This window comes from Bufo gargarizans, chromosome 7 (genome assembly GCF_014858855.1).
Source record: "Bufo gargarizans isolate SCDJY-AF-19 chromosome 7, ASM1485885v1, whole genome shotgun sequence".
Lineage (NCBI taxonomy): Eukaryota > Metazoa > Chordata > Amphibia > Anura > Bufonidae > Bufo > Bufo gargarizans.
Window position 1 is genome coordinate 80,553,887 of NC_058086.1, and position 27,021 is coordinate 80,580,907.

At 41.2% G+C, this 27,021-nt stretch overlaps 1 protein-coding gene across 7 annotated transcripts in view; it reads left to right on the forward strand.

The window, feature by feature from the left end:
- XPNPEP3 (X-prolyl aminopeptidase 3) overlaps positions 1-27,021 on the forward strand; it is a 548,503-nt gene that overhangs the window by 385,852 nt on the left and 135,630 nt on the right. For all 7 annotated transcript variants that reach the window (XM_044302131.1, XM_044302133.1, XM_044302134.1 and 4 more), the window contains one exon: positions 24,158-24,341. In XM_044302131.1, coding sequence (XP_044158066.1) covers positions 24,158-24,341 — 184 coding nt within the window. The remainder of the gene's footprint in view (positions 1-24,157; positions 24,342-27,021) is intronic.

Below are 27,021 nucleotides of genomic sequence, written 5' to 3' on the forward strand. Positions count from 1 at the left end.
TTCTGTCTCCTCTCTCTTCCATATTTTGTGACTCCCATTGTCTCTGATATTGAGAGCCTGTCGATTGTTCCCCCCTGCCGGTAGGTCTGTATCCCAAATATCTGCTCCGTCCCCTCCTCCGTCCCCTCCTCCATTAATCTGAACGACAGTCCCTGACTATATTATGGAGGACCAGCCAACTATATAATATGATTTAGACATAGGTGATGATCACTAAACTTTACACTATAACCTGACAACCTCATCTACCTCTTGTATATTCACCGGCATATAAATTAGATTAATCATTGCATCATACTTTTATCTATATCACACTTTATGGGTGTCCCCTATAGAATTGATACAATATTCTGCATGATTTTAATCATATGTAATAGTTAATTAAATTGACATATACACTTATGGCCCTTCTGTGACCCTATGGAATGATACCTATACATAGGGCTCCACATACCAACATCCTGTAGGCTATAAGCTTTAACAACTCAGCGATTTGCTATGTGCATCGCTTAAGCCGCCTCCCCCTAGCTATCGAGGCAGTATGCGGGCCTTGCCTCCATGACGTCACGGCAAGTCACGTGACCGCCGTCATGCGATCACGTGTCCGCGCGTCATACCCGGAAGTGGTACTGATTTAAACACAGACGCCGCTCCCCAGGTGCGGCCGCGTCTTCATCCAGGCGAGCGGTCACGCCAAGACTTCGCGGCACCATCCTCTGCAGCCTCCCAGTATCAGGACATCTGTACCTACCGGAGTGGGCCAAAGATAAGTGGAGAATACCTCTATCATCTCCTAGACACGCAAGTCTCTATATGCTTTGTCACTGGATAATAGTCTGTTGATCTGTTACAGCTCGAATATGCCGCCATAAGATCAACACAGGGGTCTGATTGTTAGTACAGCCAGAGGGGATAGAGTAATCCCTATATATCAAGATATCTGACCACTCCGGCTCTATGTATACTTATAATAGAGCATTGTGACATGCTAATAGACCTTCTAGTATCATTATATTTAACTTGTCAACTATAACTATAGTTGAATAGACTGCTATCACCTGCTATACTTACACAATTGTCCATCAATATTATTAACACATGATAGGACATGTGTCTATATGGTGACTTTTGGTTCACTATCGTGTGATCAGTTATATTTCATCACCCTCCAGTTGCACCGCCTGGCATACCTTTGCCCTACTGTACAACTGGATTTTTGTATGTCTTTTTCTCCAATAATTAATCACAATTCAGTGACCAGTTTATCATACTATATTTAATTATACTGTAGTCACGTGATTAATATTGTTTTCGTGGCTGTCTTGCTGTCCTTGATATTTTATGTTATACACCCCGTGTGGTATTTTGGCTTTTGTCCCCTGAGGAGCCCAATATTAACAGGGCGAAACGCGTAGGGACGCTTTTTACAACCATATCACAATCACACATTGTCTTTGTCATTTTTACCTTCACCTTATGGGGGTTGGGGTGTTATTTGTATAAATAAAGCATTTCTTATTTTTGGCACACCTGTAGACTAGTACTGGTCTCCCCATAGGATCACTATCATCGGTCACCTGTATCAGGGTCCTCTAGGGCACTATAGGAGGTACGAGATACGGGATCGCCCCTATCGGGGCGGCCATTCCGTTTTCAGGCAGGGCCATAATTGTAGGGGAATCCACTAGGGACATTGCCCCCTATCATTCACTTGATTGCCTACATCCAAGCAGTCAAGTGGGATAGATTTATTTTTGCTTTATTTCTTTTTCTTGTTTATATCTATTTCTTATACATTATGGGTCTTTAATTTTAAATATAAATATTAAAAGTGAAGCTTTAGAATTAAATGGTTCTTTCTGTGATACCCGTTTGTGAATTTGACCTAATTCTACTATAATCCCGTGAACAGGGTCGTATGTTCATTCTGTGATTCCCATCTTGAGAAACGAATTTTAACCCAAACCTATATCTATTATCAATTCTTGACTTGATATGGCCGGCTTTCTTAGCACGCAAAATAATGAAGATAGATGGCTTTTAGAAGCTACAGAGATTTTTTCAGAGAAGGAACTGAGTTTACCTTCAATAGCGACTCCATCCATTAAAACTGCCTTTAAAGATCTATACGAGACCCATAAAGAGTATATTAAAACCTGGTGGGAGATTCAATCACTAGACAACTATATTAAAAACTCAATTGTACCAAGGGGCCTTCGTATTTTCATACGCCCAGCCGCACGCATCAGTAACGCTGAACTACTGGTGAAATGGGAGGCTGAAGCAACAGCAAGCTCAGTCAGGTTCATGCGTTTACTATTAGATCAAGAAAAAACTAATATTGAACAACTAGAGAAACGTAAAAAAAACCTAACTGACCAAGCTCTAAAATTCAAAGATCATACTGAATTCCCCAAAAAAGAACTTGAACTTCAAAACAACATCGAAAAGTTTAGAAATAATCTGGTAGAAAGGAAACACCGCCAATTTACTAAAGACCTTACAGAATTTAGAAGCAACACAGCTTACACGAACATAAGAACAGATCAAAGGGGTTTCATTACTGACACATCTGCCTCAGAGGCAGAGAGTTCTGATCCAGAGTCTACCACATATCGTCAGACTTACACCCACCCAAGAACAAATTGGAGAGGGAGAGGTCGCAGGAGGGGACGGAGCAGATATTTGGGATCCAGACCTACCGGCAGGGGGGAACAATCGACAGGCTCTCAATATCAGAGACAATGGGAGTCACAAAATATGGAAGAGAGAGGAGACAGAACACGAGACGACAGAAGGCAGGAATATACTTCAGATGGCTGTGTATTGGGGCCCTCTACACACTCTGGTATGCCAACGTCCAACTCCCTGCCTTTTTTAGGCCCACCACAGGGAAACATTTATGGATTGAGGGATCGCCCTCTACCTCATCAACTAAACAAGAAATAAGCTGTACTTCATCTGACATGTCAATTATTAACCTCTCAGATATTACATTATCCAGAGACGAAATATCTATTCTAAGAAGGGGCTTGACCTTTGTTCCAACTACACGTTACAATTGCTTCAACTGGATCAAAGATCTAAATCTTTTCACTAGAAAACTTCGTTGGCACAAAATCTTCGCCACAACAGATCAAAAAAGATGCCTAGAATTGGGGATCAATAGGGAAGATCTAGACAGTTTGAACAATCTCACAGAGTTACTAGATGAAAATGAACGCCCCATTGGACAAGGCCCGTTCACGTCTCTCAAAAACAGAAGCACTAAAATGCCACCCAAAACCCTCAACGATGCTAATATTGAAACCTTTTTGAGATCAGTAACACGTGATTTACACAAACTTGAAGAAAAAAATATACATAAAAACTATACTTATTCTGAAATGATAGCACTACAAAATCTCAATAAAAATAGTAACATTGTTGTGAAACCATCAGATAAGGGGGGAAACATTGTTATCCTTTCCCTCCAACAATATAGGGACATGTGCTATACCCTCGTATCAGACACAAATAGTTACGAACGCTTGAAAAGTGACCCCACACCAACCTATCTAGCCGAACTGACTGAAATCATACAATGGGGCCTTCTTAATAAATGTATAGACAAAAAAGAATCCGAATTTTTACTACCAACTAACCCAAAAATTGCGACCTTTTATGGACTTCCGAAAATCCATAAGGGAACAGTTCCACTGAAGGGACGTCCTATTGTCTCTGGTATTGAGAGCCTCACCCAACATGTAGGGACCTACATCGATTACATCCTACGACCATTTGTATCCGCTCTACCCTCCTATCTTCGCGATACCACCGACTTGCTTAAAAGATTAGAAGGCATTTCCCTGGAACCATACACCTGGTTCGCTTCGATTGATGTAGAGGCACTCTACACATCGATCCCTCACGATAAAGGTCTGTTATCAGCAAAATATTTTTTGGACACTCGATCTACTAACATGGTTCATCACAATAACTTTGTTCTCGAACTACTTAAGTTTGTTCTAACACATAATTATTTTACATTCGATGGTCGCCTCTACCACCAGCTCAGGGGCACCGCTATGGGTAGCCCGTGTGCACCGACATATGCAAACTTGCTCCTGGGCTGGTGGGAAGACGTGATAGTCTTCTCTGAAGCTATGAATCAGTGGACTAAACATATATCTCTTTGGTCCAGATTCATAGACGATATCCTACTTCTATGGTCTGGAACTGAACAGGAATTTCATCTATTTATGAATACACTGAATTCTAATCAGATAGGACTATTTTTCACGTCAGAAATACATCATAGTCGAATCACGTTTCTAGATGTGACCCTCGAAAGGGACACAAATAATTACATTAAAACAACACTGTTCAGAAAAAAGACCTCCACCAACAGTCTTCTCCGGTGGGAGAGTTTCCACCCGAGGTCCCTCAAAAAAGGTATCCCCAAAGGTCAATTCTTGAGGGTGCGACGTAATTGTTCGGACCCGGAGACTTTTGTGAGGGAATCCTCAAAACTATTCCATCGTTTTAAAGAAAGGGGGTACCCCGACCATTGCCTTTATGAGGCTTGGAACTGGGCTAAATCAAGGGATCGCCCCTCCCTCCTACAAACCCCCAAAAAAGCAATAACAAACACTCCAGGACCGATCAGAATCATTGGTACGTTTGACTCTGAGTCCCAACAGGTTCGGGACATTCTGAGTCGCTATTGGTCTTTAATCAAAACAGACCCAGACTTGACAGACGTCCTGCCAGAAAACCCGTCTATCACATTTAGACGAGGACGCAGTATAGGGGACACTCTGGTGCATAGTCATTTGGACCCCCCAGTAACAAATACATGGCTTACAAATAGACAAGTGGGCACCTTTAGATGCGGGAAATGTAAAGCCTGCAGCTTTCTATCTCCAGGCAATACATTTCAGAACAGCTCGAACGAGAAAACATTTCACGTCCGTAGCTTCGCCAACTGCAACACTATGGGTGTTATATACATGGCCACATGTCCCTGTGGCCTTAAATATATAGGGAAAACAAAGAGATCATTTAAAGTAAGAGTCTTGGAACATATTGGAGATATCCGTAAAAGACGTGATAAACCAATTTCTCGTCATGTTTGGACTAACCACGCCGGGAATCCTGAAGATGTCCGATTCTCAGTGATCGAGGTATTAAAACTCACAACCAGAAAAGGAGACATAGATAAACTCCTAAAACAAAAAGAATCTAAATGGATTTTCAGACTTAATACAACCACACCGGCTGGACTGAACGAACACATCGATTTTGCGTGCTTTTTATGAAGAGGTCAAAAAATCTAATATGTAGATATCCTTATACTGGTAATCTGTAAACCAGTGGTATTATACCAATATATCATAGAGAGAATAATCGTCTCTATTCCTATCCCAATACCGCTTATTTATTATTTTGGATCCATTAATCTGAACGACAGTCCCTGACTATATTATGGAGGACCAGCCAACTATATAATATGATTTAGACATAGGTGATGATCACTAAACTTTACACTATAACCTGACAACCTCATCTACCTCTTGTATATTCACCGGCACATAAATTAGATTAATCATTGCATCATACTTTTATCTATATCACACTTTATGGGTGTCCCCTATAGAATTGATACAATATTCTGCATGATTTTAATCATATGTAATAGTTAATTAAATTGACATATACACTTATGGCCCTTCTGTGACCCTATGGAATGATACCTATACATAGGGCTCCACATACCAACATCCTGTAGGCTATAAGCTTTAACAACTCAGCGATTTGCTATGTGCATCGCTTAAGCCGCCTCCCCCTAGCTATCGAGGCAGTATGCGGGCCTTGCCTCCATGACGTCACGGCAAGTCACGTGACCGCCGTCATGCGATCACGTGTCCGCGCGTCATACCCGGAAGTGGTACTGATTTAAACACAGACGCCGCTCCCCAGGTGCGGCCGCGTCTTCATCCAGGCGAGAGGTCACGCCAAGACTTCGCGGCACCATCCTCTGCAGCCTCCCAGTATCAGGACATCTGTACCTACCGGAGTGGGCCAAAGATAAGTGGAGAATACCTCTATCATCTCCTAGACACGCAAGTCTCTATATGCTTTGTCACTGGATAATAGTCTGTTGATCTGTTACAGCTCGAATATGCCGCCATAAGATCAACACAGGGGTCTGATTGTTAGTACAGCCAGAGGGGATAGAGTAATCCCTATATATCAAGATATCTGACCACTCCGGCTCTATGTATACTTATAATAGAGCATTGTGACATGCTAATAGACCTTCTAGTATCATTATATTTAACTTGTCAACTATAACTATAGTTGAATAGACTGCTATCACCTGCTATACTTACACAATTGTCCATCAATATTATTAACACATGATAGGACATGTGTCTATATGGTGACTTTTGGTTCACTATCGTGTGATCAGTTATATTTCATCACCCTCCAGTTGCACCGCCTGGCATACCTTTGCCCTACTGTACAACTGGATTTTTGTATGTCTTTTTCTCCAATAATTAATCACAATTCAGTGACCAGTTTATCATACTATATTTAATTATACTGTAGTCACGTGATTAATATTGTTTTCGTGGCTGTCTTGCTGTCCTTGATATTTTATGTTATACACCCCGTGTGGTATTTTGGCTTTTGTCCCCTGAGGAGCCCAATATTAACAGGGCGAAACGCGTAGGGACGCTTTTTACAACCATATCACAATCACACATTGTCTTTGTCATTTTTACCTTCACCTTATGGGGGTTGGGGTGTTATTTGTATAAATAAAGCATTTCTTATTTTTGGCACACCTGTAGACTAGTACTGGTCTCCCCATAGGATCACTATCATCGGTCACCTGTATCAGGGTCCTCTAGGGCACTATAGGAGGTACGAGATACGGGATCGCCCCTATCGGGGCGGCCATTCCGTTTTCAGGCAGGGCCATAATTGTAGGGGAATCCACTAGGGACATTGCCCCCTATCATTCACTTGATTGCCTACATCCAAGCAGTCAAGTGGGATAGATTTATTTTTGCTTTATTTCTTTTTCTTGTTTATATCTATTTCTTATACATTATGGGTCTTTAATTTTAAATATAAATATTAAAAGTGAAGCTTTAGAATTAAATGGTTCTTTCTGTGATACCCGTTTGTGAATTTGACCTAATTCTACTATAATCCCGTGAACAGGGTCGTATGTTCATTCTGTGATTCCCCCCCCCCCCCCGGTATTTTTTATAAAGCAGGTTGTTACGAACGTGACAATACCAAATATAACTATTTTTTTCAGTTTTACATAATAGAGCATTTTTGAAAAAAAGATTTTTTAGTGTCTCCATATTCTGAAAGCCATATTTTTTTTTTTTTTTTGCGACTGTCTTATGTAGAAGCTCATTTTATTCGGTATGAGATGACAGTTTGATTGGAATATATACTTTTTGTGATATAAGGTGGCTTTTTTTCTTTTACACACTTTAGGCCGGTAAGTTTAACATCTGTTGTGGGTAAACTGTTTCAAGGTTTTCTGAGAGATGCTATATTAGAGCATCTCAACGGAAATAAGCAAATAACGCCATATCAGCATGGCTTTGTGAGGGATCGGTCATGTCAAACTAATTTAATCAGTTTCTATGAGGAGGTAAGTTCTAGACTTGACAGCGGCGAATCAATGGATGTCGTATATCTGGACTTCTCCAAAGCATTTGACACTGTACCGCATAAAAGGTTAGTATATAAAATGAGAATGCTCGGACTGGGAGAAAACGTCTGTATGTGGGTAAGTAACTGGCTCAGTGATAGAAAACAGAGGGTGGTTATTAACGGTACACACTCAGATTGGGTCACTGTCACTAGTGGGGTACCTCAGGGGTCAGTATTGGGCCCTATTCTCTTCAATATATTTATTAATGATCTTGTAGAAGGCTTGCATAGTAAAATATCAATTTTCGCAGATGACACTAAACTGTGTAAAGTAATTTACACTGATGAGGACAGTATACTACTACAGAGGGATCTGGTTAGATTGGAAGCTTGGGCAGATAAGTGGCAGATGAGGTTTAACACCGATAAATGTAAAGTTATGCACATGGGAAGGAAAAATGCAAGTCACCTGTACATACTAAATGGTAAAACACTTGGTAACTGACATGGAAAAGGATCTAGGAATTTTAATAAACAGCAAACTAAGCTGCAAAAACCAGTGTCAGGCAGCTGCTGCCAAGGCCAATAAGATAATGGGTTGCATCAGAAGGGGCATAGATTCCCGTGATAAGAACATAGTCCTACCACTTTACAAATCGCTAGTCAGACCACACATGGAGTACTATGTACAGTTCTGGGCTCCTGTAAACAAGGCAGACATAGCAGAGCTGGAGAAGGTCCAGAGGAGGGCATCTAAATTAATAACTGGAATGGGGCAACTACAGTACCCTGAAAGATTATTAAAATTAGGGCTATTCACTTTAGAAAAAAAGACGACTGAGGGGAGATCTAATTAATATGTATAAATATATCGGGGGTCAGTACAGAGATCTATCCCATCAGCTGTTTATCCCCAGGACTGTGACTGTGACTGTGACGAGGGGACAACCTCTGCGTCTGGAGGAAAGAAGGTTTGTACACAAACATAGAAAAGGATTCTTTACGGTAAGAGCAGTGAGACTATGGAACTCTCTGCCTGAGGAGGTGGTGATGGTAAGTACGATAAAGGAATTCAAGAGGGGCCTGGATGTATTTCTGAAGCTTAATAATATTACAGGCTATAGCTACTAGAGAGGGGTCGTTGATCCAGGGAGTTATTCTGATTGCCTGATTGGAGTCTGGAAGGAATTTTTTATTCCCCTAAAGTGGGGAAAATTGGCTTCTACCTCACAGGGTTTTTTTTTTTTGCCTTCCTCTGGATCAACTTGCAGGATAACAGGCCGAACTGGATGGACAAATGTCTTTTTTCGGCCTTATGTACTATGTTACAGTGTTTACCTGAGGGGTTAGTTCATGTGGTATTTTTATAGAGTAGGTTGTTACGGACGCAGCGATACCTAATATGTTTACTTTTTATTTTTTTACATTTAACACAATAAAAGCATTTTTGAAACAAAAAAATCATGTTTTAGTTTCTCCATAGTCTGAGAGCCATATTTTTTTTTATTTTTTGGGTGATTGTCTTAGGTAGGGGCTCATTTTTTCGGGGGTGAGGTGACTGTTATATTGTTACTATTTTGGGGTGCATGGGCCATTTTGATCGCTTGGTGTTGCACTTTTAGTGATGTAAAGTGAAAAAAAAAAAAAGTTTTTTAGCACAGTAAAGTATACTTTATTATTGTATAGATATGTGTGCTTAGTTTTGTTATATGCCATATTCTTTCCTTCATGACTAGGCAATACTTCTTAACCCCTTAAGGACTCAGCCCTATTTCACCTTAAGGACCATTTTTTGCAAATCTGACCAGTGTCACCTTAAGTGCTGATAACTTTAAAACACTTTGACTTATCCAGGCCATTCTGAGACTGTTTTTTCGTCACATATTGTACTTTATGACACTGGTAAAATGAAGTAAAAAAAATATATTTTTTCTTGCATAAGAAATAAAAAAACACGAATTTACCAAAAATTTGGAAAAATGTGCAAATTTCAAAGTTTCAGTTTCTCTACTTCTGTAATACATAGTAATACCCCCAAAATTTGTGATGACTTTACATTCCCCATATGTCTACTTCATGTATGAATTATTTTGGGAATTTTATTTTTTGGGGATGTTACAAGGCTTAGAAGTTTAGAAGCAAATCTTTTTATCAGAAATTTACAAAAACCCAATTTTTAGGGACAACTACAGGTCTGATGTCACTTTGCGAGGCTTACTTAATAGAAACTACCCAAAAATGACAGATTTTACAAACTTAGTTTACCCTTTAGGTGTTGCACAAGAGTTATTAGCAAATGGGGATGAAATTTGAGAATTTAATTTTTTTAACCCATTTTTTCCACTAACAAAGCAAGGGTTAACAGCCAAACAAGACTGTATCTTTATTGCTCTGACTCTGCCGTTTACAGAAACGCCCCATATGTGGCCGTAAACTGCTGTACGTGCACACAGTAGTGCGTAGAGGGAAAGGTGCGCCGTATGGTTTTTGGAAGCCAGATTTTGCTGGACTGTTTTTTTGACATCATGTCCCATTTGAAGCCCCCCTGATGCACCCCTAGAGTAGAAACTCCATAAAAGTGACCCCATCTAAGAAACTACACCCCTCAAGGTATTCAAAACTGATTTTACAAACTATGTTAACCCTTTAGGTGTTGCAGAAGATTTAATTGAAAATAGAGATACAATTTCAAACTTTCACTTTTTTGGCAGATTTTCCATTTTAATATTTTTTTTCCAGTTACAAAGCAAGGGTTAACAGCCAAACAAAACTCAAAATTTAAGGCCCTGATTCTTTAGTTTACAGAAACACCCCATATGTGGTCGTAAACCGCTTTACGGGCACACGGCAGGGCGCAGAAGGAAAGGAATGCCATACGGTTTTTGGAAGGCAGATTTTGCTGGACTGTTTTTTTTTTACACCATGTCCCATTTGAAGCCCCCCCTGATGCACCCCTAGAGTGGAAACTCCAAAAAAGTGACCCTATTTTAGAAACTACGGGATAGGGTGGCAGTTTTGTTGGTACTAGTTTAGGGTACATATGGTTTTTGGTTGCTCTATATTACACTTTTTGTGCGGCAAGGTAACAAGAAATAGCTTTTTTGGCACGCTTTTTGTTTTTTGTTATTTACAACATTCATCTGACAGGTTAGATCATGTGGTAATTTTATAGAGCAGGTTGTCACGGACGCGGCGATACCTAATATGTATACCATTTTTTTATTTATGTAAGTTTTACACAATGATTTGATTTTTGAAACAAAATAAATCATGTTTTAGTGTTTCCATAGCCATAGTTTTTTCAGTTTTTGTGTGAATATCTTGGGTAGGGTAGGATTTTTGCGGGATGAGATGACTGTTTGATTAGTACTATTTTGGCGTACATGCGACTTTTTTGATCCCTTTTAATTACCTTTTTTGGGAAGTAAGTTGGGCAAAATTTCAATTTCCTCATAGTTTTTATTTTTTATTTTTATGGCGTTCACAGTGCGGGGGAAGTAACATGACAATTTTATAGATCAGGTCGTTACGGACGCGGCGATACCTAATATGTGTAGTGTGTTTTATTTTTTTAATTTTTATTCAGTGATAAATGTGTTTTTTTTATCTTAACTTTTTTCACTTTTTTTTTACATTTTTTTGACCCAGACCCACTTGGTTCTTGAAGATCCAGTGGGTCTGATGTCTGTATAATACAGTACAGTACACTATATAGTGTACTGTACTGTATTTTACTTACACTTTGTCTGAACAGATCTATGCATTTAGCACAGATCTGTTCAGCACCATGGACAGCAGGATGCCTGAGAAGGCGTCCTGTTGCCTTGGGAACCTTCCCTGTCTGCTCAGTTGTGACCACAACTTCGCAGACGGAGAAGGGTAAGGAGGGGGGCTGTCTGGGGGCTCTCTCCCTCTCCATCGGGGGGCTGCAAAGGCACAGCAGCCCCCCGATGGGATAGGGAGGGAGCTCTCTGAGCTGTTAACCTTTTCCATACAGCGGTCTGTACGGACCGCGGTATGGAAAGGGTTAAACAGCTGACATTGCATCACAGATGTCAGCCGTTTATACCAGGGTGTCAGCAATGTGCTGACTCTCTGGTATACCCACTGGCCACCGATTATTCAAAGGGAGGCGGGTGGGGGATCGCGATCCCGCCTGCTGCACCGCCCGCCTCCCGCACCGCCTGCAACACCGCCCCTGCACCACCCGCCCACATAAATCATTCAGGGGTGGTGAATAAAACTTTATTTGTGGCATTTTTAAGTTTGATCCCCGCGGTCAGAGACCGCAGAGATCAGAATCGGCAGGAAGCGCAGCAAACCGCAGGTCTGACCTGCGGTTTGCTGCGATCGCCAATACGGGGGGGGGGTCACATGAATGATTTTCAGCCGGCATCCTGTTCGGATTAAACCCAACAGCGCCACAATCTCATTTTAAACTGATGATGTACCAGTACGTCATGGGTCCTTAAGGGCTCGGGAAACATGCCGTATCGGTACGTCATGCGTCCCTAAGGGGTTAAAGGGGTATCCCATGACTAATGTAAAAAAGTGAAAATCAAGATATCACATAGCACATTTTCTTTCTAAGAAAGCTAAAACCAGCCCTGTATCTCAAATTGATCTCCTCGTTCATTGGTCTTCAAGATTTATATCAAGCTGACAACTCAAGGGGAGTGTCTTTTCTGCTGCAGCTAAGGGGGCATGTCCATACCCCTCCTCCCCCCATCACAACTCATGAGGCAGTTGAAGGATGAAATTGAGCATGTTTGGCCATTTAAAGGGAACCTGTCACCTGGATTGTGTATAGAGCTGAGGACATGGGTTGCTAGATGGCCGCTAGCCCATCCCCAATACCCAGTCCCCATAGCTCTGTGTGCTTTAATTGTGTCCAAAAAAAGATTTGATACATATGCAAATTAACCTGAGAGGAGTCCTGCCCCTTACTCATCTCACGTACAGGACTCATCTCAGATTAATTTGCATATGTATAACATCTTTTTTTTTTACACAATAAAAGCACACAGAGCTATGGGGACTGGGTATTGCGGATGTGTTAGCGGCCATCTAGCAACCCATGTCCTCAGCTCTATACACAAAATCCTGGTGACAGGTTCCCTTTAAGTGAGCAGGACAAAGAAATTAGAAGGAAAAAAACCTGCAAGTGGCTATGTTACATTTTTAATTACCTTCAATTACAAAATAATTTAGATCCATGTGCTGGTTTGAAAACTGTAGAATATTTATTGTGGGACAACCCCTTTATATCTGACCCTGTATAGAATTTCAGGTTGATTCTATATAGTATCTTTATAAATATACTTACCTTGTCGAATGTTTAATACATATTTGTGATGTCACCAAACTGGGGCTGATTTTGTTTTTTCAAACAGGGGGTCCCTTTATGAGTTTTTCGTTTAGGCCTGAATATACATAGCCTATTCCCACAGATAAAACTCTTGCGATTTCAGTTGTGTCATCTGTGGGAATAGGCTATTTGATATATTTAAAACAATATATGGTTAATAAATGTCAGGTGGATCCCTTTCCTCAATCTTTTCAAGCTTTGATGGATAGATAGAAATGTCTCTTTTTTTTTAAATACTTCCAACTATATTTTTATTTCCATTGTTATATGGAGAGTGATGTAAACTCATTCTTCTAAAGCTTGTATTATGAGGTTTATCAGAAGAGAAGTATTCTCTTTTGAAAGGGGTTGTCCGAGTTATATTTATTGATGACCTATCCTCAGGATAGGTCATCAATATCAGATCGGCGGGGGTCAGACACCCGGCACCCCCGCCAATCAGCTGTTTGAAGAGGAGGCGCGCACGGTGTCAGTGCTGCCTCCTCTTCACTGTTTACCTTCTCGCCGTTGCAGATGTAATTACACCTAACCGTCCCATTTATTGAGACGGATCGCTCCTATACACTTGTATTACGGTTAGGTGTAATTACACCTGCTCACCGCTGCAGATTCAACTGCGAGAAGGTAAACAGTGAAGAGGAGGCAGTGCTGGCACGGCCCGCGCCTCCTCTTCAAACAGTTGATCTGCGGGGGTGCCGGGTGTTGGACCCCCGCCAATCTGATATTGATGACCTATCCTGAGGATAAGTCATCAATAAATATAACTTGGACAACCCCTTTAAGTTTTGTTCTATGCTACACTGTCGTTCTATTATTTAATGGCATATTGCCAATAATTGTGTACTTTCTGTACTGTATGACTACTGAACATCATTCAAGACTGGGATTGTCTACCTTTACAATGAATGCTTTTTTTTCAATATAATGTATTTTGTACATATCTATATGTGTGTATCTATATATCTCATATGTGTGTCATGGATATTTATTTATTATATTAACCCCTTCTACCACAGGCCAGTTTTCACCCTCCTGCCCAGGCCTATTTTGCAAATCTGACATGTGTCACTTGATGTGGTAATAACTTTGGAATGGGTACTTAACTGATTCTGAGATTGTTTTCTGGTGACACATTTTGCAGAAAATTTGGAAAAATTCTCATTTTTCTAAATTTGAATTTCTCTACCTTAAGACAGATAGTAATACCTCATAAAATAGTTATCAGTCAACATTCCCCATATGTCTATTATATGTTGGACATGTCATTTTATTTTGTAAGGAGTTAGAAGGCTTATAATTTTTTTAAGCAATTTTTCAAGAAAATTTCCAAAACCATTTTTTAAGCACCAATTTAGTTATAAAGTGATTTTGAGGGGCTTACATAATAGAAACCATATATGAATGACCCAATTTTACAAACTGCACCCCTCAAATTATTTAAAACTGATGTCACAAACTTTTTTAACCCTTGAGGTGTTCCACAAGAATTAAAGGAAAATGGAGGGGAAATGTCAAAATGTAATTTATTTATTTTTTGCAGATTTTCTGTTAACCCTTGCTGTGCTGCAGAAAAAATGGATTATCAGCAAAACAACCCTCAATATTTATTATCCTGATTCTGAAGTTTACAGAAATACCCCATATGTGTTTGTAAACTGCTCTATTACACAATTATATATTCTAATTTCACTGCCTGGAATTGGGCCTACAGAAAATTGGAATCAGATCTTAAAACACCAATGCAAATCCAGGAGTATACAGTAATAGGGGAGATATAAAACTTGAAGGGAGTCTGTCAGCACATTTACCCCTTTTTAACAGTTCCCATAGCGCTGTAGCTGCAACACAGATGATTAAAACTGTACCTTTATATGCTTTTGTGGACTTGTAAAACTGCCAAAAACGAACTTTGATGCATATGTAAATGAGGGCTTGCAAGTGCCCAGGGGTGGCGCCCACCGGGTTGGTGCCCATGCAGCTATGCCTCTTCGGCTCTTATCCCCGCCCAGCCTCTTCCTCTGCCCACCCATCTGTTTTCTCTCCCCCTCAGCGAGATCCCGCGCCTGTGCACTGACTTCCTTGGCCGGGGCATGCGCACTACGATGCCCATTGCTGGTACGGCATCGCAGCAGCTTATGCGCATGCGCCGGCTACTGGCGAGAAAACTGCAAAAAAGAAGGCAGTCTATCGGCGCAGGAGAAGAGGAGGAAAGCCGAGCTAGCAGCTGTCACTGCAGACACAGAGAGCCAAGAGAGGTACATTTATCTGTATGATCCATTAGCCGACGCATACGCATAAGCTACTGCGATGCCATGCCAGCAATGGGCATCGCAGTGCGCATGCCCCGGGCCAAGGAAGTCGGCACGCAGGATCTCGCTGAGGGGGAGAGAAAACAGATGGGCGGGTAGAGGAAGAGGCTGGGCGGGGATAAGAGTTGAAGAGGCAGAGCTTCCTGGGCACCAACGCGGTGGACGCCGCCCCTGGGCACTTGCGAGCCCTCATTTACATATGCATCAAAGTTCATTTTTGGCAGTTTTACAAGTCCACAAAAGCATATAAAGGTACCGTATTAATCATCTTTGTTGTGGCTACAGCGCTTTGGGAACTGTTAAAAAGTGGTAAATGTGCTGACAGACTCCCTTTAACTTTTATTGACATTACATTAAAATAGTAAGAAATAAAGCTCCCATTAGTAAATAATCCAAGTGTCACTTCTTAGTGCACAGAAAATAGTTATTTAACCACTTCACATCTGGGCCATTTGCCCCCTTTCTGACCAGTCAATACACAATGAGGGGTAATATTGGCGGTTCACGTTCAATAGAAAATATGAATCTCAGCCTGAAGGAACGTTAAATATGAAAATAATAAATACTTTAATAGAACTCAATAACGGGGTATAGATAAAATCAGGCATACAGAAAATTTGAGATGCATAGAGGGATCAGGTAATAGTCCATCCAGCACTCTAAGAGCCTGACTAGTAACCTGTGTATAGGGCCAGCATCCAGTGTTGGAGCACACTGATTGACGTATAGCCTCTATCCACAGGATATTTAATGAACGCGCCACTCGGTCCAGGTACTGGCACTATTGATCTAATCCACTTATCATTTGCACTTGCTCAAGTTTTTTTGCAGTGTCGTGGATAGTCAATGCAGTTAAAGCAGCTCTTATGGGTCTTGGTGCACCCTAACACTGCTACCCTAATGAACAGATGATGCGTCTACTTTAGTGGGCTCATATACAGGCAGTACTTGTGACACGATTATCACTTGATGAAACTACCCTATTTAGTGAGCATTAGATGACACAGCACTCGCTCTACGCGTTTCAACATGACGATTCTATCTCATGTATCATCAGGAGCAAGATTACTTCATTACAGTGTCAGATAAAGCGAGGCTACTGCACTGTGATGTGCATGCATCGGCGCTGTGATGGCCGTGTACGGCCAACTACACGCCGGATATAAATAATCTAAGACCCACCCCCCGAGAGTGAGTGCCGGCTCTGGTCTTTAATCAGGGACGGAGGCGCGTCCTCTGAAACGCTCCCTGACAGGACCGCGAGGAGGAGCACAACTATGCTCAATTATATGGGGGAATATTCAAATGCGGTTTAAATTGTCAAATGACCACACTTAGACTAATAGATCAGACGAGAATCTCCGTGTGAGAAGTACCATCCATAATTGCTTGGATGGTTAACACAGACAGCATATAGATTAAGATGAGTAACTATAATACGAGCCACCATTCCGCAGGACATGCGAGATGGTAGCATCAATCAATAGACACTCTAGATGAATGCCACCCAAAATCACTGTGGCAAAATAATGAACCACGTATTCACACCCATTGTTTCTTAAATAAAGCAGGCAAACCAAGCTGCCTCATTTAATCCTTTGGTGTGTACTGTGTCCAGTTTGAAAATCCATTCGGTCTCTTTGCGGAGCAATGACACATCAATGTCCCCTCCGTGAATGGATGTCACAATGTGCTCGATCCCTTGGACCTTCAGCACATCTGGGTTGCCCCCTTGGTAACAACATACGTGGCGTGCCACAGATGTATCACGCTTGTTCTAATATAGTCATCAAACCCTCAGATAAAGGGGGCAATATTGTCATCATGGATCAGGAAACATATTGTGAGATGTGCCTCAGAATTTTACAAGATACCACCACATATAGATGCCTCCCGTCGGATCCGACTCCCATTTTTAGGAAACAGCTATCTGAACTTCTCAATAAAGCCCTAAGGGACAAGCTTATTAATAAAGCCGAACTGGACTTTCTGCTACCTACGTTTCCGGTTCGGGCTGTGTTCTACAGCTTACCTAAGCTTCACAAGCAGAGCACTCCAATGAAAGGCAGGCCCATAGTCTCGGGTATTGGCAGTCTCACGGCCAATGTTAGTACCTACATTGACGTGATACTGAGGCCCTTTGTGGCAAGTTTACCATTTTTTGCACGTGACACTATGGATGTCTTACAGCACCTGGAGGGTATCCATTGTGATGAAGATACTTGGCTTGCGAGCCTAGATGTGGAGGCCCTGTACAGCTTCATTCCACACAACACTGGTTGTTTAGCTGTACGGGCCTTCCTTCAACAGAGGGGTGCACACCTTAATCGACACAACGCTTTTTTGGCTGGTGGGAAAAAGAGGTAGTCTTCAGTGACACCATGGAGCAGTACACGTCGTTGATAATAATCTGGATCAGATATATCGACAACGTGTTTATACTGTGAAAGGGGACCAAGGATGGGTTCACCAAATTTGTAGCTGAACTTAACAACAATCAGCTAGGATTATTTTTTATGTCTGAGATTAATGAGTGGACCATTATGTTTCTGGACTTGACTGTTGCTGTAGGGACAGATAGGAAGATCATGACAAATTTATTTTGTAAGCAGACCACCACTAACAGCCTACTGAGGTGGGACAGTGGCCATCCCCTGGCTCTTGGGAGTGGCATTCCCAAAGGCCAGTACCTGAGAGCCAGGAGAATCTGCTCAGAAATGAGGGATTTCAAGATGGCTGCTAATTACTTAAGGACACGGTTTAAGCGCAGGTGATACCCTGAGCAAACACTCAAAAGAGCATACCATCACTCTGAGTGTTAGCCGTGACCAATTACTGATTCCCAAACGGAGACCGCAGGGCCAGAATTTTCCACGGATTATAGCAACGTATGATAAAGCAGAGAAACGTGTACGTGACATCCTTCAGAAACATTGGCCCATATTGCAGTCTGTCCCAGATATTGGCGAGTTAGTGTTAGACCGTCCCCCCATCACATTCCGCCGCAGTTCTAACATACGTGATCGTCTGGTCCATAGTACCTACTCACATCCAACATCTGAGACATGGCTCAAAAACACACTTACTGGCACCTTCCCATGTGGTACATGCATCATTTGTGATAACATAATGAAGGGGGCATAATTTACTAGCCAAGTGACTAAGGAAAGATTTTTCCATCAGATCCTTCCTTAGATGTACATCAGTGGGAGTGGTGTATCTTTTGACTTGCCAATGTGGTGTACAGTATGTGGGTAAGACCAGTCGCAAACTACAGAGACGTATTGGTGAACATCTATTGGACATAAAAAACAAGCGTGATACATCTGTGGCATGCCACGTATGTGATTACCATGAGGGCAACCCAGATGGGCTGAAGGTCCAAGGGATCCAGCACATTGTGACATCCATTCGTGGAGGGGACATTGATGTGCCATTGCTCCGCAAAGAGAACGAATGGATTTGTAAACTGGACACAGTACATCCCAAAGGATTAAATGAGGCAGTTTTGTTTGCCTGCTTTATTTAAGATACAATGGGTGTGAATACGTGGTTCATTATTTTGCCACAGTGATTTTGGGTGGCATTCATCTAGAGTGTCTATTGATTGATGCTACCATCTCGCATGTCCTGTGAAATGGTGGCTCGTATTATAGTTGCTCATCTTAATCTATATGCTGTCTGTGTTAACCATCCAAGCAATTATGGATGGTACTTCTCACACGGAGATTCTCGTCTGATCTATTAGTCTAAGTGTGGTCATTTGACAATTTAAACCGCATTTGAATATTCCCCCATATAATTGAGCATAGTTGTGCTCCTCCTCGCGGTCCTGTCAGGGAGCGTTTCAGAGGACGCGCCTCTGTCCCTGATTAAAGACCAGAGCCGGCACTCACTCTCGGGGGGTGGGTCTTAGATTATTTATATCCGGCGTGTAGTTGGCCGTACACGGCCATCACAGCGCCGATGCATGCACATCACAGTGCAGTAGCCTCGCTTTATCTGACACTGTAATGAAGTAATCTTGCTCCTGATGATACATGAGATAGAATCGTCATGTTGAAACGTGTAGAGCGAGTGCTGTGTCATCTAATGCTCACTAAATAGGGTAGTTTCATCAAGTGATAATCGTGTCACAAGAACTGCCTGTATGTGAGCCCACTAAAGTAGACGCATCATCTGTTCATTAGGGTAGCAGTGTTAGGGTGCACCAAGACCCATAAGAGCTGCTTTAACTGCATTGACTATCCACGACACTGCTAAAATACTTGAGCAAGTGCAAATGATAAGTGGATTAGATCAATAGTGCCAGTACCTGGACCGAGTGGCGCGTTCATAAAATATCCTGTGGATAGAGGCTATACGTCAATCAGTGTGCTCCAACACTGGATGCTGGCCCTATACACAGGTTACTAGTCAGGCTCTCAGAGTGCTGGATGGACTATTACCTGATCCCTCTCCGCATCTCTGATTTCCTGTATGCCTGATTTTATCTATACCCCGTTATTGAGTTCTATTAAAGTATTTATTATTTTCATATTTAACGTTTCTTCAGGCTGAGATTCACCCTTTCTGAACAGGCCTAATTTTGCAAATCTGACATATCTCACTTTGTGGTAATAACTTTGGGACGCTTTTACTTATCGAAGTAATTCAGAGATTGTTTTCTCGAGACTCATTGTACTTCATGCTAGTCATAAATTTGAGTCAATATATTTCACCTTTATTTATGAAAAAATCCCAAATTTACCAAAAACTTTGAAAAATTAGCAATTTTTCGAAATTAAAATTTCTCTGCTTTTAAAACAGAAAGTGATACCTCATAAAATATTTATTACTTCACATTCCCCATATGCCTACTTTATGTTGGCATTATTTTGGAAATGTCATTTTATTTTTTTGTGGATGTTAGAAGGCGTAGAAGTTTAGAAGCAATTCTTATTATGTTTAAGAAAATTGCCAAAACCCACTTTTTAAGAATCAGTTCAGGTCTGAAGTCAATTTGTGGGGCCTACATAGTAGAGCCCCCATAAATGACCCCATTGTAGAAACTACACCCCTTAAGTTATTTAAAACCGATTTATACAAACTTTGTTAACCCTTTAGGCGTTCCACAAGTATTAAAGGAAAATGGAGATCACATTTTTAAATTTCACTTTTTTGGCAGATTTTCCATTTTAATCCAATTTTTTCTTTAACACATCGATGGTTAACAGCCAAACAAAACTCAATATTTATTACCCACATTCTGCAGTTTATAGAAACACCCCACATGTGGTCATAAACTGCTGTATGGCCACACGGCAGAGCGCAGAAGAAAAGGAGCGCCACATGGTTTTTAGATGCCATGTCCCATTTAAAGCCCCCCTGATGCACCCTTTCAGTAGAAACTTTTGTAAACTACGGGATAAGGTGCCAGTTTTATTGGTACTATTTTTGGGTACATATGATTTTTTGATCATTCATTATAACACTTTATGGGGCAAGGTGACCAAAAGATTGGTTGTTTTAGCACAGTTTTTATTTATCTATTTTTACAGCGTTCACCTGAGGGGTTCGGTCAAGTGAAATTTTTATAGAGAAGATCGTTACGGACGTGGCGATACCTAATATGTGTACTTTTTCTTATTTATTTAAGTTTTACACAATAATAGCATTTTTTATTGGTACTATTTTGCGGGGCATATGCATGTTTGATCACTTGGTGTTGCGCTTTTTGTTATGTAAGGTGACAAAAATTGCTTTTTTTGACAGTTTTTTTTATTTATTTTTTACGGTTTGAAACCCAAAAAAATATGTTTTAGTGTCTCCGTGTTCTGAAAGCTATATTATTTTTTAATTTTTAAGCGATTTTCTTATGTAGGGGCTTACCCGGTGTTCACCCGAGGTCATGTGATATTTTTATAGACTTGGTTGTTATGGACGCGGCGATACCTAATATTTATACGTTTTTTTTCACTATAACACAATAGCATTTTTGAAACCCCACAAAATATGTTTTAGTGTCTCCGTGTTCTGAAAGCTATATTATTTTTTAATTTTTAAGCGATTTTCTTATGTAGGGGCTTATTTTTTGCGGGGATGAGGTGACGGTTTTATTGGTACCATTTTGTGGGACATACGCCTTTTTGATCACTTGGTGTTGCACTTTTTGTGATGTAAGGTGACAAAAATGGCTTTTTTTGACAGTTGTTTTTTTTTTATGTGTTTATCAGACTGGGTCGATCATGTGATATATGTATAGAGCCGACCGTCACGGACGCGGAAATACCAAATATGTCTATTTTATTTTTATTTTTTCTATTTTTAACATTTTTTTTTTTTATTCCTTACATTGGGAATTTTTTACATGTGAAACTGTTTTTTTATTTTTTTTAACACTTTATTTTTTATTTTACACTTTGCGTCCCCCATAAGGTCATACAAGACCTCTGGGGTACATTTACTTCACTTTTTTTTTTTTTTCCACTGTTCATTTCTACTGTAACTGGGACTGACATAGTAGCCCAAGTTACAGGAGAAATGCACCCCCCAGAGAGGCTGTACAGCAGAATACAGCCCTGTACAGCCTCAGTGCATGGCTGATGGATGTCTGTAAATGACCTGACAGCTCCTGCACTCTCCCGTCACATGACCGCCCGGCCGGAACAGGAAGCGCATAGAGCTGCCCCTGCCTTCTCTAATGGTTGACCTCCTGCCACTGACAGCAGGCAACCTGATCAGCAGCTGCACGATTAGCGTTCAGCTGCGATCTCTGAACGGATGTTTTAAAACGTCCATTCAGAGATAGAGAACCACCTCCCGGACGTTTATATTCAATGGGCTGACGGGAGGTGGTTAAAGTACTTAAAGGAGTGGTATTACCATGTCAGTAGAGGATACCTGGTACTGTCACTGCCAAGCTGGTTTTGCTGATGCTGTATCCTTTGACTGTGTCCTGGACCTTGTGTTGCTGAAGGTTGAAGTCTGGTTGTGGTATAACAAAATATCCAGTGGTTAAGTATAGTGAAGGTAATTTCTTCTCCAATTGTTTATGCTGGGTCCCCTGTGGACAATGGCCTATCAACCCGTAAAAAGCCTAACCACAGAACATCCGTGCATTACAACATGATGTATTGTAATGCATTATCAGTGTAATACATTGACATAACGATTATGAGACCCAGCCTAGAGGCTGGGTCTCACAGGCATCCATAGCTGGCAGGCTCCAATGCCTGTGAAAGGCATTAGGCTGCCATAGAAGACATTGGCTCCCCGTCACTGCAGCACGAGGACCTGATGGGGACCGAGAGGGAGCCCCCTCCCCCATAAATCTGACCATGGCATGCAAGGGGTTAATGCTCCGGCATTAGTGGATTTATCAATGCCGGCGTATACAGCAGGGGCTCAGCTGTCAGGAACAGCCGGACCCATGACACTGATTGAGTGGGCTCAACTCCTGCACTCTCCAGATCAGAGTGCTGTACATGTACACTGGACGTGAAGGGGTTAAAGATAAATCTGCACCTATGCGTTCAGTTATACTTTAAAGTAGGGCTGAAACGATGACTCAATTGAATCGAGTAATTAGACAAAAAAAAAAATCCTCAATGCAAATTTTTTTGCATTGAGGATTCATTTGTGTCATGTGACCAAGGAGCAGGGAGTGAAGCACTTGCTATTACTTTCTGCTCTGTGGTCACCCGCCGGCCCGTACCACGCTGCACTTTCAGCCCTGACACATCGTCAGGACATGACGCCTTGTGATGTCAGGATGGCAGTGCAGCGTGGAGCGGTACCCCTACAGGAAAGGTAAGTACTAGCACTGGGGGGCAAGCTGATGGCACTTAGGGAGACAAGGGGATGGCACTTAGGGGGGCAAGCTGATGGCACTTACGGGGGCAGCTGATGGCACTGGGGGAGTGCTGAAGGCACTTGGGGAACAGAGCTGACGCTACGGGGAGGAGCTGATGGCACTGGGGGATAGTGGAGCTGATGGCACTAGGGGGAACTGACGCACAGGGGGAACAAAGGGTGTTGGGAAATGATGGCAGGGGGTCTGATGAGTTTTTATAAAGGAAAACAGTCTATTAATTCATTTTTTCTTATTAGAGTACTTGATTAATCATAAAAATAATCGGTAGAATACTCGATTGCTAAAATAATCAGCCCTATTTTAATGTGCAACTGTCGTTTCAGTTAATTTTTCTGAATAAGCTAACATGGGTACACATGAGGAATTACACTATTTTTGTCAATTTTATGGTTTGCATCCCAAAAATTTTATTAATTTTTTGTTATGTAATATGTAATTTTTTTTTGAGCTGGTGACTGGAGACTAGCTGGTATCATGTCTGCCATGCACAGGACATGGCTAAACAGGGGGATCCTACTTCTTAACTCTCTGTAGCACACCTTCAGAAGCAGCATCAGTAATTGAAGTGACTACTCAGCAGTACTGAGCAGTTTAAATGCAAATTCAGAAGTGAAGTTAGACAGTAAATCCCATACAAAATAGCAGCAGCATCTCTGTCTCTGCCGGTCTTCAGCAGCCCATTCCTTCTCCCCTTTCCATAGACTTCTATGCAATTTGAGCCTTCATTGAGGGGGGGGGGGGGGTAGAGCCTGATAAGAGGAGAAGCGCCTTTCTTTAATAACATGTATTGCAATGTTTCTCTAATATTCACTTGTATCATTCATTTATATATATAAAAAAAAAATCCCAGTTACTCTTTACACATACTGTTTTGCAGAGAAATTAAATTTGGTCTTCTTTTGTATGTAAAATCTTATTCACTATACAAACTTTTTTCCTCCTTTTTTTTTTATTCTAAAGGTTTTCTGCTGTACAAGAAGAATTGTATCAGTCTGTACTGGAAGTGCAAAAGTCTTGCCTTAATCTTTGCACCCCAGGCACAAGCCTGGAGAACCTCTATAGTCATATGTTGACTCAACTGGGAACCGAACTCAGGAACCTAGGCATTGTGCAGAAAAGTTGCAATGACAGTCGACTTTTCAAAGTAGGTTTGTTTTCACTTTGTACAAAGATATTTTTGCACAGAAACTGCTCTGAATTCACATAATTAAAAAAGTTATCCATGACATGCATATTATTGATGTTTTTGCTTTTTTCCCGCTATCCAATAAAATTCTGTGATGATTAATGATGAGCGGAATGATGGATGTTCAGGTTCAGCTGAACTTTGTTTCAAAGTTCGGTCCGGGTTCCAAACTTGACCATGAACAACAAACCCCATTGAAGTCAATGCGGACCCAATATTTGGGGCTGTAAATAAGTAATAGAAAGCGCTAGACGGCTGCAAAAGGATCCACCATGGGTGTAAGAGCAGTAAAGTTGCCCTGTAAACAAATGTGGATAGGGAAATTATAAAATAAATAAAAATAAAAAATAATCTTGAACCAGGAGGCGGAAGTCCAAGTGGAGTAGGAAATTGAGGAGGCTGTAGACGTGTAGGTGGAAGAGGCGGAGGAGGAAGCCAAAACTGTTTTTGTGGGGGGGTTCTTTAAATTTAGTTTTTTGTCTGTGTGAGTGATATAGCAATTTTTTGGGGTGTGGCCAGTATACTTCTCTACTCTGCCAATATAAACAAATAATAATCTTGAGCCAGGAGGTGGAGGTCCGAGTAGAGGAGGAGGAGGTGGATGTGGGGGTGTAGGTGGAAGAGACCAGGGAGGAAGCAGACACAGTTTTTTTTTTTTTTATGTGTCTGTCAATTCTGTGTGTGACCTTTTAGCCATTTTTCTTTTTTTTTTTTATATAAATTTTTATTGATCAATTATGTTTAGTAGTACATATACATGTTATGGATTTCGGTACATACATAATGCATCCATTGATGTTACTAAGTTTCAAAGGTTCACATAAACAATAGCATGGCACGCACATACATGAGAATGTACACAATACCGTTACCATCCATTATTAATAAAACCCGTCGTATGAATAGAGTTGTCCTACTGTTACCTCACCTTGGTCATCTTAATTTTCCAACTTTTACCCCTTCCCCCCTCCCCCCCTAAACAATGTGGTGCCCCTCCTTCAACACAAGTAAAATAATCATCCTAATCGACCAGTAACTTCCCCAATAGACCTGCTATCTTATTCTTTAGATACCACTCTGAGCTCAGGAAAGGTTTCATAAGGGTTTTCAATTCTGCGTCCGAGTACACTGTTGACATGAAACCCTTCCATTTTTTAAAGAACGAGCTGATTAATGACCCTCCAGCCTGCTCCACCTCCACTCTTTCCATATCAAAGCACCTCTTGATTTGTATGAATATCTCAGAAGCTGTCGGAACCTGAGGTTGTAGCCAGTTTCTTAGAAAACAACGCTTTGCTGCCAAAATTGCTATGTGGACTACTGGAGCAAAGAGGTTACGATCCGTGGATGAGTGAAAAATAATATATTCTGGTGTGATTGGAATCGTTATTTTCAGATGTGCCTTGATATGGTGTTTGACCATCTTCCAAAATTGGATGGAGTTTGGACAGGACCAGAGCCCATGAATCATGTCCGACCCCCTAAGGTGACATTTTGGACAAGCGATAATTCTAGATTGGTCTGGGTTTTTCCCAGCACAATTAAAGCCATAGATGGCTTTATGTACTATCCTAAAGTGTGTTTCTCTCCAGCCTTAATTCCAAGTTGATCTCTTGATCTTTTCTAAACCTGGTATAATTACACTTTCCACCGATATAAGAGGGAAATCTTTTTTCCAGTGTGCAAAAACAGTATCCGACAACGGTTTTTGCCTAATTTCCCTAAGTTCCATATATAAATCTGAAAGGAATTTTTTAACTTTTCCCTGACCCAATAGCCTGTCCAAGATATTAGGAAGCATTATTGCCGCTGGGGATTGGGTTCTATGTTTAAGGAAACTTACAATTTACATATATGCAAACATATGTTGGGAGTGAGCAAGCCCATACTTGTTCTCAATTTCCAAAAGGGAGTTAAGTCGCCCTTCCTGGCCATTCCAGATATCCCCCATTCTTTTTATTCCCTTTGCTCTCCACTCTCCAAAGTGTTTCGATTCCACTCCTGCCACAAATTCCGGATGTCCCCAAATAGGCATGAGCTTGGAGAGCAAGAAGGGCAATTTAAGGACTTTACAAACCTCCTTCCAGGTAGCTATGGTATCCCGAACCATGAGACTGCTTTTAATTAGGGGAGGGATGTCAGCCAACCTAGCATGAAGCAGCGCTCCCAAAGACCAGGGCCGGACCAACTGAGACTCCAGTTTACAATTGGAATAATAGCTAGTATCAAAGATCCAGTCAATACAATGCCTCAGTAATCCTGCCAGGTTATATAGCCGAAGACATGGAAATGACAGCCCACCTTTTTGTTTTGGTAATTGAAGCTTACGTAAAGCTATTCTGGGCCTCCTACCTCCCCATAAAAAGGATCTAAAAGCTGATTCTAGCTTGTTCATATCTAAATGTTTAAGCAAAAGAGGGATATTCTGCAGATGATAGAGTACCTTCGGGATACTGACCTTTTTTAGTAGCTGACATCTCCCCCCCAATGACAACGGGAACTTTTTCCATCTATCTAAGTCTGCCAGAATAGATTTAACAAGAGGAGGATAATTTAATAAATACAGAGATTCCGGCCGTCTTCCTATGTGAATTCCCAGGTATTTTATTGATGTATTGGCTATACTAATGGGAACATC